The sequence below is a fragment of the Narcine bancroftii genome, chromosome 4 (genome assembly GCF_036971445.1).
Source record: "Narcine bancroftii isolate sNarBan1 chromosome 4, sNarBan1.hap1, whole genome shotgun sequence".
Classification (NCBI taxonomy): Eukaryota; Metazoa; Chordata; class Chondrichthyes; order Torpediniformes; family Narcinidae; genus Narcine; species Narcine bancroftii.
This window is the reverse complement of record NC_091472.1, coordinates 306,179,243-306,200,613: the sequence shown is the minus strand read 5'-3', so window position 1 is coordinate 306,200,613 and position 21,371 is coordinate 306,179,243. Positions and strand designations below refer to the sequence as shown.

The 21,371-nt window shown below is 41.9% G+C and overlaps 1 protein-coding gene across 4 annotated transcripts in view; it reads left to right on the top strand.

Annotated features, from left to right (window-relative positions):
• The window catches only part of pde11a (phosphodiesterase 11a), a 355,963-nt gene that overhangs the window by 257,235 nt on the left and 77,357 nt on the right, over nt 1-21,371 (top strand). For all 4 annotated transcript variants that reach the window (XM_069935824.1, XM_069935820.1, XM_069935823.1 and 1 more), the window contains one exon: nt 3,650-3,724. In XM_069935824.1, the coding sequence (XP_069791925.1) occupies nt 3,650-3,724 (75 nt within the window). The remainder of the gene's footprint in view (nt 1-3,649; nt 3,725-21,371) is intronic.

Here is a 21,371-nt window from a genome sequence, read left to right as displayed (position 1 = left end):
GGTGCTGACTGGCTGCATCACTCTCTGGTATGGGGACACCAATACCCCTGAGCATAAAGCCCAAGAAAATAGTAGTGGACACAGCCCAGGACATCACTATTGAGTAAATCTACAGGGAACGCTGCCGTCGAAGAGCAGCAGGAATCATCAAAGACCTTCTTGGCTCCTGTCAGGAGCCTTGTTGCAGCATTCTGTACAAGTTGTAGACGGGATACTGATGACTAACTAATTCCCATTTCTAGAGAGTTAGAGTAGTCTAAACACAAGAAGATGAATGCGAGGATAACTTTCTTGAGGTCTTTCAGTCACAGGAATGATTTGATTTTGGCAGTAGTGTGGAGCTGTAAAAAGCTAGCTTTTACTGCTGCATTAACTTGCTTGTCAAACTTAAGGCAGAATCAAATAAGACACCAAGGGATTTGACGTGTGGTTTAATGAAGGTGGATAAGTTACCAAGGGTATTGGAGATCATTTTGGTGGAGTTGAGGTGGCCAAATAGGATGATCTTAGACTTGCCTCCATTGCCTTTGTTTCTTTACACCTTTACGCTGTGTAAAGTTTCTTTTTGTGCTAGCAATTTGTGGTAATTCTGCTACGCCCACAGGGAAAAAAAATCTCCTGTGTGTACTCAGACAATAAATCTGGAACTTTTCCTCCTCCTATTGGAGAAGGTGGTGGAAAGTCATATTCTTCCCTTTATATATGAAATTAAATACCTCCACTAACTCAAAATTGAGGTAGAAATTCCAATCTTGTTTAATTTTCCAGAATATCACACTTAGCAAAGCTTCGGGAAGACTTTAACAAGAATAACAATTGGTTTTGACATCAAGGCAACATATGACGATAAAGAACCCAAGTAAAATTTACAACAATTGGAATCAGGGAAAATTCTCCACCAATTGGAGTTAATTCCAGTATAAAGGAAGATGACAGGTGTTGGAAGCCAACCAGTGTCGCCACAGAACATGATTTCAAGAGTCCTTGGGCAGTGTTCTTGCCCAACCATCTTCAGCTACGTCACCCATGACCTTTGTTCCAAAATGGTCAGGTCTTTGTTAATGATAACAGTGGATACAGCTGCTCAAGTAATGAGGCTTGGACAGACTGGTGGCAAGATACGTTTCCATCACACAAGTACCAAACAATATTTACCTCCAACAAGAGAAAGTATAATCTCTATCCCTTTAAATTCAGGTGAATTGCATCTTTATTAACACATTGACCAGAAAGATAACTGAACCAGCTATTAAATCTTTCTTTCTTTGGCTTGGCTTCGCGGATGAAGATTTATGAGGGGGAATGTCCACGTCAGCTGCAGGCTCGTTTGTGGCTGACAAGTCCGATGCGGGACAGGCAGACACGGTTGCAGCGGTTGCAAGGGAAAATTGGTTGGTTGGGGTTGGGTGTTGGGTTTTTCCTCCTTTGTCTTTTGTCAGTGAGGTTGGCTCTGTGGTCTTCTTCCAAGGAGGTTGCTGCCCGCCGAACTGTGAGGCGCCAAGATGCACGGTTTGAGGCGATATCAGCCCACTGGCGGTGGTCAATGTGGCAGACACCAAGAGATTTCTTTAGGCAGTCCTTGTACCTCTTCTTTGGTGCACCTCTGTCTCGATGGCCAGTGGAGAGCTCGCCATATAACATGATCTTGGGAAGGCGATGGTCCTCCATTCTGGAGACGTGACCTACCCAGCGCAGTTGGATCTTCAGCAGCATGGATTCGATGCTGTCGGCCTCTGCCATCTCGAGTACTTCGATGTTGGTGATGAAGTCGCTCCAATTAATTTTGAGGATGGAGCAGAGACAACGCTGGTGGAAGCGTTCTAGGAGCCGTAGGTGATGCCGGTAGAGGACCCATGATTCTGAGCTGAACAGGAGTGTGGGTATGACAACGGTTCTGTACACGCTGAACTTTGTGTGTTTCTTCAGGTGATTATTTTTCCAGACTCTTTTGTGTAGTCTTCCAAAGGCACTATTTGCCTTGGCGAGTCTGTTGTCTATCTCTTTGTCGATCCTTGCATCAAATGAAATGGTGCAGCCGAGGTAGGTAAACTGGTTGACCGTTTTGAGTTCAGTGTGCCCGATGGAAATGTGGGGGGGCTGGTGGTCATGGTAGGGAGCTGGCTGATGGAGGACCTCAGTTTTCTTCAGGCTGACTTCCAGGCCAAACATTTTGGCAGTTTCTGCAAAACAGGACGTCAAGCGCTGAAGAGCTGGCTCTGAATGGGCAACTAAAGCGGCATTGTCTGCAAAGAGTAGTTCACGGACAAGTTGCTCTTGTGTCTTGGCGTGAGCTTGCAGGCGCCTCAGATTGAAGAGACTGCCATCCGTGCGGTACCGGATGTAAACAGTGTCTTCATTGTTGAGGTCTTTCATGGCTTGTTTCAGCATCATGCTGAAGAAGATTGAAAAGAGGGTTGGTGCGAGAACGCAGCCTTGCTTCACACCATTGTTAATGGAGAAGGGTTCAGAGAGCTCATTGCTGTATCTGACCCGACCTTGTTGGTTTTTGTGCAGTTGGATAACCATGTTGAGGAACTTTGGGGGGCATCCGAGGCGCTCTAGTATTTGCCAAAGCCCTTTCCTACTCACGGTGTCGAAGGCTTTGGTGAGGTCAACAAAGGTGATGTAGAGTCTTTTGTTTTGTTCTCTGCACTTTTCTTGGAGCTGTCTGAGGGCAAAGACCATGTCAGTAGTTCCTCTGTTTGCACGAAAGCCGCACTGTGATTCTGGGAGAACATTTTCGGCGACACTAGGTATCATTCTATTTAGGAGAATCCTAGCGAAGATAGTGAATGTCTTAACCCACTCCCCAAAACCTTTCCAACATCTACAAGGCATAAGCCTAGGACATCATGTCTGGAGGAGTACAGCCTGAACAAGGTTGACACGTTCCAGGACAAATCAAGCCAATTTATTGATATCCCATTCATCGTCTCCATCACCACCATACTCTTCACTCTTTGTATATATTGTGGTATCTTTTGAAGACAAGGTTGACAGCATCTCTGAAACCCATAGCCTCCACTAGCTAAAAGAGCAAGAGCGGCACATGCTTGAGACATCATCACCTACAACTTCTTACAGAAGATGCACAGTGTCCTGATTTGGAAGTATCATAGCATTGCTTACTTATATCTGGCTGTGAATGCTGGAACTCTTCAACTTGGAGGGGCCAGAGTCGTTCAAGAACTCAGTTCACAATTAACTATCCATGGTGCGATAGCACAGATTCTATCATCAATGTGTATATGTACAGATTGTAGTGTAGGATGACTGTGATTGGCTGAGAGTGTAGCCACACCTACTGGCAGGTCTTAAAGGATTGCTCCTAGCCAGACCAGGTCATTCTGGACTGGTCGAGCTACTTGTGATACGCTCCAGTCTTTTAGTTAATAAAAGCCTTGGTCTGGATGAACAAGTCTTTGGTTCTTTCGACGCGCTCTACAAATGGATAGTTAATTAGTACAACAGATGCTGGCCATGCACAACATCACGAATGAATGGGTGTATTAGAATTTCAGAATTCTAAGTTATGGATAACAGAAAGGGATTGACAGTTTCCAAAAATGTAGAATCAAAAGTGAAATGGTTAAGCATGCAGAGATTCTTTTTAAAAATCCCTCCTGAGAAACCTGTGATCTTTTTGCAGGTTGCTGAACTGGTTACAAGTGAATTCTTTGAACAAGGAGATAGAGAACGATCAGAACTGAAACTCACTCCTTCGGTAAGTGCAAGTTATTTTCTTGCATGTCCATTCAGTTAATGTTCAAAACAAATACTGATGTACATTATTGTAAAGCTGTGCGCTTTGATAACCCACATCAAAATACAGAAGCTAAATTGGGGGAATATTCTGCAGTAGCTTAAATTTGTCCTTTGAGGTTCATTCATTTATTATTTCTACACCTTACATACACCAAAGAAAAATCATTATCACAACTTGGATAAAGTAAATCCAAGAAAATAGTACTTTTCCCTGAGCTGTAGTACCATGGAAAATATTTTGTGAAGTGCAGATTCAGAAATTGAAAAGGTTGGCGAAAATGCATAATGTGTTTTTTAATTTCAATCCATGGACTGTGGTATGCAATGTTATAAAAATAATGGCATTAAGAGCCTCAAAGCCTCAGCGGCTTTAAAGTGAAAATCTGTAAAATTGAGTAATACCCATACATAACTATTATGTATTTGTGATTTAGTAATACATAAAAACACATGGTTTAATACAAGTTAAAGATGGTTCCCCCCTGTACACAGTATAAATTCAGTTAGACTGAATCGAAATTGGATCAATAATGAACTTAAGCCGGGAAGAGCAGGCCCAGCCAAAACTGGAATAAGTTCTCAAAAAAGCCTAGGTAAAATCCAGGGAGTCCAAGCGAAACTACAACTGAAATCAGGTGTGGAGCCGAATGCCCAGAACAGTACCCTTTGCAATAAAAGAAAAGATTGAATCGCAACTCAATAGATTGGAAAACGAGGGAATACTGGAATGAATTCAATACTTTGATTGGTCAGCTCCCATCATGCCAGTAGAAAAGGCCAAAGGAGAAATCCAAATTTGTGGTAATTACAAAGTCACCATCCACCAGGCTCTGCAGGTACCTGAACATCGTATGCCAAAAGTGGAAGAATTATTCCAGGCCCTGGGCGGGGGAAAGAAATTCACAAAACTGGATTTATCACAAGCATATCAACAAATAGAATTTGACGAAGACTCAAAGAAATATGTGGTAATCAGTACTCACTTGGGGTTATTCACCTGTACCTGAATGTCATTTGGGATATCAGCAGACCATGGGAAAATTATTACATGGCATCAATGTAGGATGTTACCTCAATGACATTATAATTTCAGGTTGGGATGACTCTGAGCACCTATCCAACCTATAAAAGGTTATAATCAGACTGCAACAAGCAAGCATCCATCTGTGACAGGACAAGTGTGTATTTATGGTACCTTCTGTTACAAATCTGGGCTTTACAATTAACGGTGAAGGAGTTCGACTGGACTCCGCCAGTACCAAAGCTGTCTGCAGAACATCATACCCAACAAACCCAGCTGAATTGCAGTTTAGTTAACCATTACCAGAAGCACATTCTAAGTATGTCAATGCTCTGCAGCCCGCTCATTCAACTGTTGAGAAAAGACCAGAAATGGTGCTGGAATGAAGAGACTAGTAATGCTTGAAAGAACAATTAACGTCCAGAGACAATGTTCTCATTCACTATGATCCAGGAAAAGAAGTTACCCTTGCAGTGGATGCTTTGCCAGTAGGATTAGAAGCAGTGTTGTCACAGATAATGCGAAAAGGGAACAACCAGTAGCATATGCCTCCTGGTCTTTGATAACTTGTGAGCGCCATTATGTCCAGCTGGAAAAAAGAAGGGCTCGCCATAATATTTGGTGTCAAACAGTTCCACTGATACTTAAATGGTAGAAGGTTTACATCGGTAGAAGTCAACAAACCATTGAGTTTGAGTCTAGGCCCAAAATAGGGAACACCAGTACTAGCTGCAACAAGGATTCAGAGGTGGGCCATGCTGAGGTGGGCCATGCTGAGGTGGGCCATGCTGAGGTGGGCCATGCTGAGGTGGGCCATGCTGAGGTGGGCCATGCTGCTCACTACATATGATTACAATTTGAAACATAAGCCCGCAACCCAAAACAACTATGTGGATGCTCTATCTCGCTTATCTCTACCGGAAACGGAGCAGGAAGATGAAATAATTAAATGGATGGCGGAAGCTACAGCTGTTAATCAAGAACAACTTAATTGTTTAACAATTACAGCAAAGATGATCTGAAAAGATGTATGAAAGGAAGCTATATTATCAAGGGTCCTTTACATTAAATGGATGGACCAAGGCAGAAATTATATTGGAAGCACACTAAACCTCTATAATGCAAGGCACCATGACATATCAATTGAGGAAAATTGCGGGGAACCAGAATAATTATCTCTACAAAATAACAAGCAGCCATATTATCAGAACTCCACAACAACTACCTAGGAATGAGCTAGGCTGGGCTATCCACCCATTCTTACGTTACTCTACAATTACAATGCTCACCATTTGTCTTGGAGCACCACATAGTTATCATAGTTTAGTTTATCTTAAATGTTGCCCTAAAGTTATTTTCACAGAACATTTATTTTGTGGGGGGAGGAGAAGAGTTTTATGTATACGCTCCTGCTTGATGATGTCATCATGTTGAGCGTGATGTTGTTGTCACTCATGCATACTGTGTACTGGGGGAACCACCTTTAACTTGTATTTAACTATGAGAGAAGTTTCACGTCTCTGTGTACTGATGGATTGCTAAATCACAAATACATAACAATAACTGTAAACCTTGAAATAGAAATTAGACCTGTCTGAATAGAAACATAATGTTCGTGTCTCCAGAACAGTGTTCCTACAAGTTTAGGGCTGTGCATGGAATTCTCCACAAGTTACTTCTTTAGGGCGATATTACCAAATCGTGTGGTGTTCATTGTGATGCTTCCACACCTCTGAGGAGATTGCAAATTTATTTCTCCTGAATTGCTCAATAGTCAGACGTGTTAAAACCTGGTAATCTCGTGAGAAAGTTGCATCTGCCAAAAATCCTGAACTAGCACTGTCATGTATGTCACTCCCAAAAGTGAAAAACTTTGGAAAAATATACTAGTAACCATCTTGTAGAGATTATGAGAAAGTTTCAAGAGAAGTAATTTATCGTTTCCAGGAGATTCACCAAGCTCAGATCCCATCCAGAATCCCAGGAAGAATGCCATTTATCAATGTGATCAAAACCATGCAAGCAATGGTTTGTCGTGGCTTGTGGTTTTAATGGGGAGCTTAGAGGAGAACTCCAACTCCTTTTCAACAGGCTAATGTTAGTAAATTGAAATTTGCACTTTATTTTAGTCGCTAACTACATACAAATATTGATTGCAATATAGACAATGTTTGTTAATGTGGATATAAAATAGGAAGCAGGAAGAAGCATTAAAGCTTCTAGCACAATTTGTAATTCAGTCGCATTATTGGCAGGTCATATCTTTGGCCTCAACTCCCTTTTCCAGTAATCACTACCTCTCATTTCCTCTGCACTCCTTCACAGCATTACCACCAAGCTGAGCTGTCACTAATGCAGGCCACACTTGAGGAGATGTCCACTTGAGGAGATCTCTAGCCTCTTCCTTTACTGTTCTGGTAGTTGAATGGCTCTCATTATATCTGCACTCTTTCACTGTGGTTGGAGAATGTTGTGGTGTCTGGTACTCTTTGGTATCCTGGAACCATCTCTGTAGACAATTCAGATTATTGAAAATAACTGGCAACTAAGGTTCCCTCACGATGAGAAGTAAAGCCTTATATTTATCATCAGTAAAGTCTTATCACAAAAGACAAGGGCTTGGATATTTAGGGAATGCAAAATAAAAAGGAAGAGAGTTGATAATTACACAGCACAGATGGTGTAGTGGTCAGCGCAATGCCTTTACAGCACCAGCGATCAGGACTTGGGTTCGAATCCCATGCTGTCTATAAGGAGTTTGTACATTCTCCCTGTGTCTGCATGTGTTTTCCCAGGGGGCTCCAGTTTCTTCCCACTGTTCAAAACATACCAGGGGTGTAGGTAAATTGCGGGATATGGACTCATGGGCTGAAATGCCCTGTTACCATGCTGTATGACTAATTTAAATTTAAAAATTAAATAATGGCATTATGTACTCCTTTTAATTCCGCTGTGTCATGGTAGTTGAACTGAGGGGCTTTGAGCTTCATTTTATGTCTGAATGGAATGAAAGGAACATTGTGCAAAGCATAATGTGATCCTAGGAAAAGGACAAACGTATTTGTATTGATCATGGTCCAATTTTGCATGTGGCATAATTTCCTCTGGATATTTTACTCCTGTAAAAATCAATTCTGGTCACCCGACACTTAAAATCAAGTGCTGTGTGATCCAGCTTCTGTATAACCCCCCTCACCAAAATCTTAAGTGTGCTGGACCAACACCATTTTACTGAAAACAATGTCTCTCCTCCTGGTTCAAAGTACTCCCTCCATGCCCTCGACTGTACAGCCAAATATGGTTCCAACTGCATCTTTATATTTGCCAATAATACCACATTAATTGGCTATGTATCAAATAACTATGAGATGGAATACAAGAAAGAGATTTAAAGACTAATGGCATGGTGCCAAGATAACCTTCTCATAATACTTGGTATAATGTGACAAATAAACTTTTAAAGTTTACATCCTTGAGGAATTATAATAAATTTGGCAGACTACTTCCTACTCGAGACATGATTCAAGTGTTCTGCTGCTGTACCCTGCAGTGAGCTGAAACATTACAACACTCAGCCTGGGGAGGAAAATGCTTCTGCTAAAAAAAAATTAGAGGACAAAAAATAAAATTGGTAAAACTTACCAGAGTGCCAGCGTACCGAATAAATGTGATTGTTGTTTATGTTCTCTTGGCCAATGAGTGTATTTCTAGAGTTAATTCAACGACAGTACTCATTCTTCAGAAAAGTACCCGAGGACTAAGTAGGGGGAATGAGTGGTATTGATTACAGAAATTGCAAGTTTTGTAATGCAAATTTCAAACTATTGTAACATTGCGAGCTATCCCATATACTTCACAGGAGTATTATCTAACAAGAATTGACACACACTGTGATATTACAGATCTATCACCAATGTATATACTGTATATAGTTACAGTATCTAGACTGTGCTTACAACGATTGGCTGAGAGCTTAGCCACGCCTACTGTCTGTGCCTTAAAGGATTGTGTCCCTAGCCAGGTCGGATCGTTCCGGACTGGTCGGCCACCTGTGAAGAGCTCCTGTCTTTTGCTAATAAAAGCCTTGGTTTGGCTCAACAAGTCTTTGATTCTTTCGACGAGCTCTACACACACCCATAAAGCAATGTTAAGGCTAATGACCATTGTTTCAGGAGGGTTCCTTGAGTATCTGTACCATGATGGTCCACCTCTGGTGTGGTCTACCAAGGAGGAACGAATGCAGCATAATTCCTCTATCATTTCTGAAGTCTATTAATACTAGGAATACCTACATCTATAATAGGATTGCTGTTTCGCATTCTCTCCCCAAATGCATTAATCTTGTATAATGTTCCCCACATTCAAAAGATTCCTTTCTGAAATTTATTGTTTGTAGGTGGTATTTCAGTCTAAGTTGGGTTGTCTGTTCATATGTTCATCCAGAATGCACCTTCCATCTTTGAAAACTTAAGTTCCTGCCTAGATTTATTGGATTATTGTAACTACGCTTTGGTGAAAAATTCCTACCAGGGTGCTTTCTGGAGATAAATCAGGTGGTCTAAAATTCTAAATCTGCAGGGAAAAGCTAATATTGAAATTTAAAAGTGAGAAATGAGATTTTAACAACTACTCAACATTGAATGTAATTTCATCCATTAACATATGAATAGTAAAACTGTTATTGGATTATTAGATTCATTTAATGTTCATTAAATTAACTGTATGCATTGACAATAATCAATTAAAAAGTGCAGCAACTGATGCAGAGACAGAATGCATTGACAGGGACACATTACTGAGGCAATGCCTTGATGTCAGTGGTTGTGTCTGCAGGGAGATGACGTCAAAGATCAGGGACATATCCACGGGAGTGATGCAGTCACCTTAATAACTGGATATTTAGCAATATTGACAGAAACCTGAGGGAATTATAGGATAAACAAGGAAAAGCAAAAAATTAAAATAATTTTAATTGTATTTAATGGCAAGCAAATAAAATAGATTAAATAGTAAAATTTCCATGAAGTAAAAAGCTAAGGGGACTAAATAAAAAAGCCCCCCCTAAAAGGTAGCTTGGACCTCAGAGAAATTGCATCAGGCTCTAGCATGACCAGGAAGAAAGTCTGACCTGGAAACAAGGAACAATGATATGTGGGAGAGAGTGGGTTTTCCGCTGTTGCACTAGAAATTTGTTAAGGAGATGAAAAGGAACAGAGATCTTCCGTGATTATAGAGAAGGCTACCAATGCTGAGAAGGGCAGAGGGGGATGTTAATTATTGTAGTTAATGTCAGAAGTCAAGTCTCAAGGGCCTAAATCCACGACCTCATAACTGATCAAAGTAGTGAAAAGTATTTTGAAATGACATATCCAACCAACTGGACAAGTCTCAGGCTCTTCTAGGTTCCACCTCACCGCTCTCCAGCAAATCTCCTAGCAACCAATAATCCCTGTCAGTCGTTCTGATATGCTTGTTCTCCACTTGGGCTCTCACTGAAATAATACAACTGCAAACTTCATACTGGCTTCTCGCAGTATAGGCCCACTGCAAGCTATTTATTCTAAACAGCATCCTGCCCAAAGGATGTTAACCAGAGGCCTGGATGCCCAGCTGCCCCTCTCTTTCACTGAACCAGTGGCTGGGCCCAGGCTGGGCCCAGGTGGTAGATGGCAGCTTTTGCATCCTTATCATGCTTCATTTCCACCTCATCCCTCAATTGTCCTGTAGATTTATAAACTGCATTTAGCCTCGCCAGCTCATCCTACACTCACACCAGTGCTTTGCTGGTTTATGAAGCCTGAGCAAACTTGCGATTCACAGGAGGAACAGCTAGAAGAGCAGCATCTTTCACAGATGCAGTCACCATTTCAGACATTGACACATCATTTAAGAGGATAACAGAGGCTACACTTGCAACTTGGGTGTTGCCACAGTACCAGGGAGTAAGGGATCGTGCAGGTGTTAGCTCACAAGCTCACTCACAAATTCTGCCAGGGAGAATGAAGATTCGTGAGCATGGAACAGAAGGCAGCTGATAAAGGATGCACTGTGAAATGCTTGGTGCATTGAGAAGGTTGCCAATTAATCTGAGTTCGGTCTCAGGGAAGATAGAGAAATCCAGTTTAGCTCATGATTTTGCATATCCAGTACAGGTACACAATCCTTTACCCGGACATCTAAAATCAGGCATTTTTTTCCCGGTGACGGTACAGCAGAGGGAGAGAGAGAGAGACAGTAGTGCGACTCAGGTGGGCGAGGGGGGAGGAGAGAGAGACGGCAGTGCAACTAGGTGGGGGGGGGGGAGAGATGGCAACGCGACTCGGGTGGGCCGGGTGGGGGGGGTGGAGAGAGTGACGGCGGCGTGACTGGAAGGGGGTGGATGCGGCAGCACAATTCGGGTGGGCTTAAATCTGGGGCAGCTGGCTTTTGTTCCAAAATCCAGAAAAACCCAAAATTCAGAACATGCTGTCCCCCAAGGGTTCCGGATAAAGGATTGTGTACCTGTACTCTCAGCAGGGAAAAGATGCCCAGCTCTAGGAGCATATCATAATGCAGCATTTGATGCTAATGTCCCCAGAAGCCACCCACGACAAGAGCAGCAATGGAAGCTCAGACTGCTGCCATCGGCCTGCTACTAACATTGCTGGGACTCCAGTGTACAGAAGGACTTGCATCACTGCATCTAGGAATTCTCCAAAGGATTACCAGAATTATTGAACAGCAGCAGTGGCTCCATGTAGCATACAATCTGTGTTCTTTGTCCCATTCTAGCTACTCTGCTTCTTGTTAGTGAGTCAGCCATGTCAGTCGCCACCTATGCCAAGAAGATGCATTCTGCAGAAGGTCCTTTAAATTTCAAGCATACTCAGATTCACCAAGGCCACTTTGCAGGTATTGGGGGTGGGGGGGGGGGGGTGAAGAGCAGCTCTGCCCTGCAATACTAGATCAAGTGAAAGACACATGAAGGGCAAGTGTTAATATTTAGTTTCACTTTTTTTTGCAGCCGAGCAAATGGTGCCAGTAACAGAGGAAGGTTCAGAATTGGTACAGAATTGTTACTAACCTCTTATGGGGAACCTTATCAAAAGGCTTACTAAAGTCCAGATGGACAGCATCCACTGCCTTCCCCTCATCAACCTTTTTAGTCGCCTCCTTGAAAAACTCCACAAGATTTGTTAGACATGATCTGCCATGTACAAGACCATGCTGACTGCTCCGAATCAATCCCTGTCTTTCCAAATAGTTGTATACACCATCACTAAGAACACTTTCCATGAATTTACCCACCACTGATGTCAGACTTGCAGGCCTATAATTACCAGGTTTACTTTTGGATCTTTTTTTTTGAACACCGGAACAAGGGAAAAGATTCCAAATAATGCCTCGGAAAAGACATCCAGAATCATTGTTTGCTTATATTTTCATGATACGTTTATTTCTGATAAACTGGGGTTTTTTCCCCTATGCTACATGTGAATTGAAATTGATGTTGTTTACCACATCCTTTCTGAAAAAGTGCACATGCATAATCCTGTTCCCATCAACTGCTTCATATTGATCTTTACCTTGTATACATGCTTACCATAAATAACTAATACCATAATTCTCTTGAGGTTGTTTAGTTTTCAGTTTTGATTAGCTTGTAGCGACGGCTACTCTGCTCCTGCAATAACACACGGAACCAGACAGGTTGAGCTCAGTGAGCAGACTAGTTTATTGCAGGTTGCTGGGCTGCACTTATACTCCCAGCCTGGACCTGGCTGAGAACCGCGCTGGAGGGTGCTGACGTCATCCGGGCATCACGTGGTCCCCAAGCGCGGGTTTCTGAGCCCCGAGCTGGAAGGAAGGGAAACCCCCGATGACGCCATTTTGGCCGGCTTCCCCGCCCTGTGGCTTACAAGCGGGGCCGGTTCGCCAGTCTTGTGGTGAGCTGCCACAAGCACATCATAATTTTCCTAATATCATTTATGGTAAAAATAATTAAGCCCTAGATTACCTCTGATTATGCAGAGGACATTGCTTGTGACAACTTAATGAATGTTGGAGAAAGTGAATATTAAGAATATTAACTATTCTGTGCCGATCTTGTTTTTAACTTTATTTACATCTCTAAGCTCTCTCATTTTCTGACTACTGATGGGTCTGGGTTTATAGTGGAGTTAATCTGTGAACAAGTCTTAAAGAGCTGACGTAATCATCTCCAAACTAGTTGAGGCAAATTCCAGTATGCTTAAACTTTGCAAAGTATCAACCGCTCTGCCAGATGAACCTTATGGTGGAATATGGCATCATGCAGAACTCTAACAAGAATTGAGCTAAACAATGAATTGTTGTTAAACTGGGAAACTTGTCTTTTCAAGGCTTCCATAAGAATGCAACTGCATAGTTAGGGATTGGATGGTATAGGGATTTTCATGAACTTTTGATATCATTGCATCTCTGGAAACATTTAAACATGGATGATATGAGTTGACATTAATTCTTCAGGAATGTCATGGGTTTCACAGATCATTTTCAACTCCTCAACATGATCACAAATATCGTACATTTAAAATTAGCATTATTTTGGACTAGAAAATTCTCTTTGTCTTTGAACAAAAAATGTGAACTCACTGAATTGTTTATGTTGACTACCTCCATGTCTGGGAGGATGTTTTCCATTGTTATGTTCTGCACTACAGCCTGTACCAAATCTTCTAGATCTTTATTAATATTTGGCCAAAATGGAAGTTTCTGGAAAATGTCCTGAGTGTAAATCATTGAAGCCTCATCTCCTTTGGACATTGAAGATGACTGTTCTATACGCCAACATCAGATATCCTTGATCATTGGACATTTGGAATTGTATGTTATGTTAAAACATCAGAAGCAGGAGCAGGAGTCCTCCATCCAGCTCGGCGAGCCTGTCCCCACATTCAGTGAGCTCACCGCTGATCTGGCCGTGCTCCCAGCACTGCCTTTCCCCCATAATCCTTAATTCCCCTATGATGCAAAAACCTATTTTACTGTACCTTAAATATATTTAATGAGGCAGCTTCTACTGCTTCCTTGGGCAGAGATTTCTACAGAAAATCAGTCAGGATTTTGGAAATACTTGTTGATTATTGAAAAGGATATAAATTAGCAGTTTAAAAATTAATAAATATTATTACATACATGCATTCCATACTATTTGGGACAAAAACATCCTTTCTTTATTCATCCCTGTGCTCCACAGTTTTAAATTTGTAATCAAACAATTCACATTGTGATTAAAGTGCACGTTCCAGATTTTATTCAAGGTAATTTGTATACTTTGATAGTATAGATTCTATCTCCAATGTATATATGTACCTATGTCCAGATAGTAGTGTAGGATGACTGTGATTGGCTGAGAGTGTAGCTACACCTACTGACAGGTCATAAAGGGTTGCTCCTAGCCAGACCAGGTCATTCTGGACTGGTCGACCTACTTGTGATACGCTCCAGTCTTTTAGTTAATAAAAGCCTTGGTTTGGATCCACAAGTTTTTGGTTCTTTCAACGCGCATTACATATACATTTTGGTTTGACCATGTGGAAATTACAGTTCTTTTTAATACAGGTACACAATCTTTTATCCAGAACCCTTGGGGGACAGTGTGTTCCAAATTTTGGATTTTTCCGGATTTTGGAACCCACCCGAATTGTGCTGCCGTATCCACCCCCACCCTCTCCCAATCACACTGCCGTCTCCCCCCTCCCCCTCACCCGCCCGACTCGCACTGCCGGTCTCTCCCCCTCGCCCGCCCGGCCCGCGCTGCCATCTCTCTCCCCACTTGCTGGTTTTTGGAGCTTTCCGGATTTTAGATGTCCGGATAAAGGATTGTGTACCTGTGCATAGTTCCCCATTTCATCTCTTTATGCAAAACATTATGTAGAGGGCACTGTATTTCTTAATATTTATATCAATTTTTTGTAACAAAATATGCATGTAAGAATAAAAACATGTATGTAATATTTTTCCATGTGTTGTGTCTCTCAAACATCTGAAGTTATGTGCCTCTTATGTTAAGCAAGCTTGACCCCCCCCCCCTTCCCCTGTTCTATGCCTTACTTATTTGATTGGTGTCCAAGTGTCTGTTAAATGTAATGATCACCTCTGACTCCCACCACCTCTTCTGGCAGTGAATTTGCAAAAATGTTCCCTTCAAATGTTCCCTCAAGCTCACATTTAAAACTGTGCTCTCTCGTTTTAAATACCACGTGAAAAAGATTCTGCCTATCTAACCTATGCATCTCAACCCTCTAAATCCAGGGAAAACAAACCCAGCCGAGCTAACCTCTCCCCATATAGCTAAAGTTCACCTATCCAGGCAACATCCTGGTGAACCTTCTGTACACTTTGTCTAATGGAGACATTCTTTCCAGTGGTGTAGTGAACAGAACTGCACATGACATTGCAAAATGTCCCAATTTTTATATTCTGTACTCTGACTTGTGAAAATAAGTATACTATATTTCTTCTTCGCCATCCCATAGACTTGCCTTGCTACTATCAAGAAACTTAGTCATTAAACCATCACCATATAACCATTTACAGCACAGAAACAGGCCAGTTTGGCCCTTCTGGTCTGTGCCAAACAACTTCTCTGACCTAGTCCCACTGACCCGCATTTGGCCATGACCTTCCACACCTCTCCCGTCCCTATATCTATCCAACCTTTCCTTGAATATTAACACGATCTTGCTTCTTCCACCACTGCTGGAAGTTCATTCCATTCCCCCTAATGTTTCTCTTAAACCTTTCCTCTTTTACTCAATCCATGCCCTCTTGTTTGAATCTCCCCCACTCTCAGTTGAAAAAGCCTATCCACATTGACTCTATCCGTCCCCCTTATAATTTTGAATACCTCTATCAAATCACCCATCAACCATCTATGCTCTAGCTTGCTCAACCTTTCCCTGTAATTCAAACCCTGAATCTCGTAAACCTCCTCTGCACTCTCTCTATACTGTTTATATGTTTCCTGTAATTCGGCGACCAAAACTGCACACAATATTCTAAATTTGGCTTCACCAATGCCTTATACAATTTCAGAATACCATCCCAACTCCTGTGCTCTATACTCTAATTAATGAAAGCCAACATACTAAATTCATTCTTCACCACCCTATCCACATGTGGTTCAACTTTCAGAGAATTATGTACCATGACTTCTAAATCCCTTTGTTCCACTGCACTCCTCATTTGTCTACCATTTAATGTGTATGTCCTATTTTGATTAGTCCTACCAAAATGTAGCACTTCACATTTATCAGTATTAAAACTCCATCTGCCATCTTCCAGCCCATTCTTCTGTCCTATATCACCCTGTAAGCTTTGATAATCTTCCTCACTGTCCACAACATTGCCAACCTTTGTGTCATCTGCAAATTTACTAATCCAATTTGCCACCCTATTATCTAGATCGTTAATTTATGTGACAAACAGCAGTGGACCCAGGACCGATCCCTGAGGCACTCGACAAACAATTTTCCACCACTACTCTCTGGCATCTCCCATCCAACCATTGTTGAATCTATTTCACTACTTCAACATTAATATCTAGTGCTTCCACCTTCCTTCCTAACCTCTTATTGGGAACCTTATCAAAAGCTTTACTAAAGTCTAAATAGTCAACATCCACTGCCTTCCCCTCATCAACCTTTTTAGTAACCTCCTCAGAAAACTCTATAAGATTTGTTAGACATGATCTACCATGTACAAAACCATGCTGACTACTCCGAAACAATCCCTGTCTTTCCAAATATACCATCTCTAAGAACACTTTCCATTAATTTCCCCACCATCAACATCAGACTTACAGGCCTATAATTACCAGGTTTACTTTTGGATCCTTTTTTTGAACAGCAGATCAACACAAGCCACCCTCCAGTCCTCCAGCACTTCCCCTGTGGACAGTGACATTTTAAATATTTCTGTCAATGCCCCCACTATTTGTTCACTTACCTCCCTCAGGGTCCTAGGGAATATTTTGACAAGACCTGGAGATTTATCCACCTTGATTTTTTTCAATATAGCTAACTCTACCTCCTCAATAATTCTTATATTATCCATGAACTCCCTACCATATTTCTTCACTTCATCTGGCTCAATGTTCTTTTCCTTAGCGAATACTGAAGAAAAAAAAATTGTTTAAAATGTTCCTCACATCTTCAAGGGGTCTAATTTTATCCCTCACTATTCTTTTACTTTTAATGTACCTATAGAAACCCTTAGGATTTATTTTTACTTTTCCTGCCAAACCAGCTTCATCTCCTTTTACCCTTTCTAATTTCCTTCTTAAGATTTTTTTTACACTTCTTATATTCCTCAAGCAGTTCATCCATTCCCTGCTGTTTATACCTGTTGTACACACCCCTCTTCCTCCGAACCAAGTTCCCAAGGCTCCCTACAGTTTCTAACCGTTCTTCTAATCCTCACGGGGACAGACCAGCTCGGCACTCTCAGAACTTCTCCTTTGAATATTCTCCTGCTGCATTCTTCCCTGAAAAAATTCTTATCCCAATCCACACCCTCCAAATCTTTTCTCATCCCCTCGAAATTTGCTTTCTTCTCAAGAATCTCAACCTTTGGCCCACCTTTATTCTTTTCCATTACTAGCCTAAAACTAATAGTATTGTGATTACTTGACCAAAAGTGTTCTCCAACACTAAACTCTGTCACCTGACCTATCTCATTTCCTAATAGGATATCCAGTACTGCCCCCTCTGGAGTTGGTTCTTCTACGTATTGATTCAGAAAACTTTCCTGAACATTCTTGACAAACTCTACCCCATCCAACCCTCTTACTGAATGGACATCCCAGTTAATGTTCGGAAAGTTGAAATCTCCCACAACTACCACCTTGTGTTTATTACACATATAGGCAATATCCTTACAAATTTGCTCCTCTGATACCCTCAGCCCATTTGGTGGTCTATTATGCACTCCCATTAATGTGTTCATGCCTCTGCCATTCCTCAATTCAACCCAAAAAGCCTCACTGGGCGATCCCAGCAAAACATCCTGCCACAGCACTGCCGTAATGTTCTCTCTAATAAGCAATGCAACTCCTCCATCTTTTATCCCCCCCCCCCCCCCATCCCGTTCTATCATGCCTAAAACAACGGAATCCTGTAATATTTCACTGCCAAACATGCCCTTCCTGCAACCAAATTTCACTGATGGCCACAATATTTTATTTTCATGTGGCCATCCATGCCTTAAGTTCATCCTCCTTATTTACAGTGCTTCTTGCATTAAAATATATGCACTTGAGAGACTGTACTCTTTTTGTTACCCACTACCTTTCTCTTCCTCCCTCCATTTATTTTTTCATTCTGTTCCCTCCATTCCTTCCAATTTAGGTGTTCTTCCTGCCTACTCTCTGTACTCTCATTCTGATTCCAACCCCCCGCCAAACTAGTTGTGTCTGTTCGTCACCATTCCGTGACTCTTTCCCATTTACTGTAGATGTACTTCCTTCATTTTACTTCTTAAAATGTAAACAATGCGTTTGTTGTGATTAAATTCCATCTCCTAAAACTTTCCATGTGACCGATATTCTATTGTAGACTTAGACGATCTTCCTTGCTATCCACAACACTGCCAACTTTTGTGACATCCGTTCAGTTACTAATCATATTCTATATTCACATAATCACAAACACCAAGGTTCCCATCACCAAGCCCTGCCTCATGCCACCAGGTAAATACTTAATCGGAAAAGCATCTTTTCATCACTACCCTCTGATTCCTGTCACCAAGCCTATTTCAGATCCATTAAGCCAGCTCATGTGCCTCATTCTTCTGGGCCAGCCTATCAGATAGGACCATGTCAAGTAGATACGTACAACATCTACAACTCTGTCTTTATCTATCTGACTTATCTCCTCAAAAACTCTATCAAATTAATGAGATAGAATTTCCCCCACACAAACCCATGCTAATTATTCCTGATCATCTCTTGCCTTTCCAAATGTATATGAACCTTATCCCTTAGGGTTTTCTCCAATACTTTCCCTATGACCAGTATAAAGTTTAATGAGCTGTAGTTATCTGGTTCATCGCTGTTCTTCTCAAACAAAAGAACACCAGCTAGCCTCCAGTCTTCTGCCCTCTCACTTACAGGTAATGAAGTTTTTTAAAAACTCCATCAGGGCCCCAACTTTCTCTTTGCTTGCTTCCTATAGCAACCTGGGTTAGATTTTATCTGAACCTTGGGATTTATCATCTCTTATGTGTCATATGGCATCTAACACCTTTATCTTGACCTGCCAGAGATTATCCATGTACCCCTTCCTGAAGTCACTATCTTCCTTGTCCTTCTCCTTGGTAGATACAGATGAGAAGTATTTGTTTGAGACTTTCACATCACCTGATTCCACACTCCTTTGGTCCCTAAGGAGTCCTACTCTTCCCCCTTGTGACCCTCTTACTCTTGATATACTGAGAGAAAGTTCTCCTTGAACTTGGTTGTGAAGGATATTTCATGGCTCCTTTTTGTCTTCCTAATTTCTTTCTTCCTAATTTCTCCTACGTATTCTTTATTCACTCAATCCCATTATGGAAACTTGCCACTATTTCCTATTTTTTTCTTTGTATACTTGAATGTCCTTTGTTGTCCAAGGTTCCCTAATCTTGCCATTTTTACCTTTCACCTTTAACTTGCCATGAACTCTTAATACTTTATATTTAAAAGACTCCTACTCAGTGACTGTCTTTTCTCTCCAAGCATCATCCCCTAATCTACTTTAACTGAGTTTTCTTTTGCACTATTGAAATTAGCCTTTCCCTGATTCAGGAGCCTCACTTGAGGTCCAATCGTAACCATTTCCATGAATACCTTCATCCTTACAGAATTATGGTTGGTGTTCCCAAAGCTTTGCCCAATTGGCCATTCCACTACTTGCCCAGTTTCATTTTCTATGAAAAAGTTGAGTGCAGCTCCATCCGTGGTAGGACTATCTCCTCATAGTCTCAAAAAAACTTTCTTGGTTGCACTGCTAAATCTGTGGCAGTTGGAGACAGTAAAGCTTCACTCCCAGATGACCTCAATGCCTTCTACACCTGGTTTGACCACCAGAACAATGTCAACCACTGCACACCCCCATGTTCCCTGATGACCCTTTGCTGGATGATGTACGGGCTACCATCAAGGGAGTGAATCAAGGAAAGCATTCCGTCCAGTTGGAGCACCCAGCTAAGTACTGAAAACCTGTGCCAGTCTGTTCACAGAAGGGGCAGCACGGTGGGCATAGCGGTTAGCGCAATGCCTTTACAGCCCCAGTGATTGGGACCAGGGATTGAATCCTGCACTGTCTGTAAGGAGTTTGTAAATTCTCCTTGTGTCTGTGTGGATTTTCCCTGGGGGCTCTGGTTTCCTCCTGCCATTCCAGGGAGGGGTGTGGGTTAATGGAGTGAGCACAGACTCGTAGGCCAAAATGGCCTGTTGCCGTGGTTTATGTCTGCAAATCAACATCCCACTCTGGCAGGGCATGTTACTCTGTTGTTTAAAAAAGACCTCAATCATACTGTGCTAACCTGTCTAAATAATTACCAACCAGTGGCACTCACATCCACAGTGATAAAGTGTTTTGAGGTGCTGGTGTGAAGCATATCAGCTTCTGTCTGAGCAGCGACATGGATCCGTTCCAATTTACTGACCACAGCAACCAGTCTATGATAGATGCCATCTCAATGGCTCCAGGTAAAACCCTGGAAAGCCTGGACAGCAAAAACACAGACATCAGGATGCTATTTATCAACTACAGTTTGGCATTCAACACCATCATCCTCTCAAAACTGATCAACAAACTGCAAGTCCACACTGTGTAATTGAATCCTGGATTTCCTCACCTCCAGACCACAATCAGTGTGGAATGGAAAAAACCCCTCCAAAATCTCCATCAGTCCTGGGGCACGGCAGGGCTTCGAAAGTTTTCTTCTAATTGAATCCCTCAGGAATCAGTGTTGGGGCGCGAGCCGTTCACAACCTGTATTAATTGCCTGAATTACTGGATCAAGTGCCTATATTAAAGTTGTAGACTGATCAAAGCTATAAACTGTGAGAATGGTGGAGAGTGTGCTCTTCACAAATAGGTGAGTAGAAAAATACAGGTGTCTAACCTTTTACCCGGGATCGTCGGGGCTGGACACCTGCCGTTGTTTGGAATCTTCCAGATTTTGGAATCATTTTAAAATGGTGGCCCCTTTAAGGAAATGCGATGTTTCAAAATCGCACAAAACAGAAGGTATGGAGTGTTAAATGAATTTAGGTAAATAAAGACCATAATATCACAAGGATTTTTTGTTATTTTAAAGTAAAACTTCAAAATAAAGCTGGCTTAGACATCAGAGACATCTCAAACAGTCTTTCTTTGGCTTGGCTTCGCGGACGAAGATTTATGGAGCAGGTAAAAGTCCACGTCAGCTGCAGGCTCGTTTGTGGCTGACAAGTCCGATGCGGGACAGGCAGACACGGTTGCAGCGGCTGCAGGGGAAAATTGGTTGGTTGGGGTTGGGTGTTGGGTGTTTCCTCCTTTGCCTTTTGTCAGTGAGGTGGGCTCTGCGGTCTTCTTCA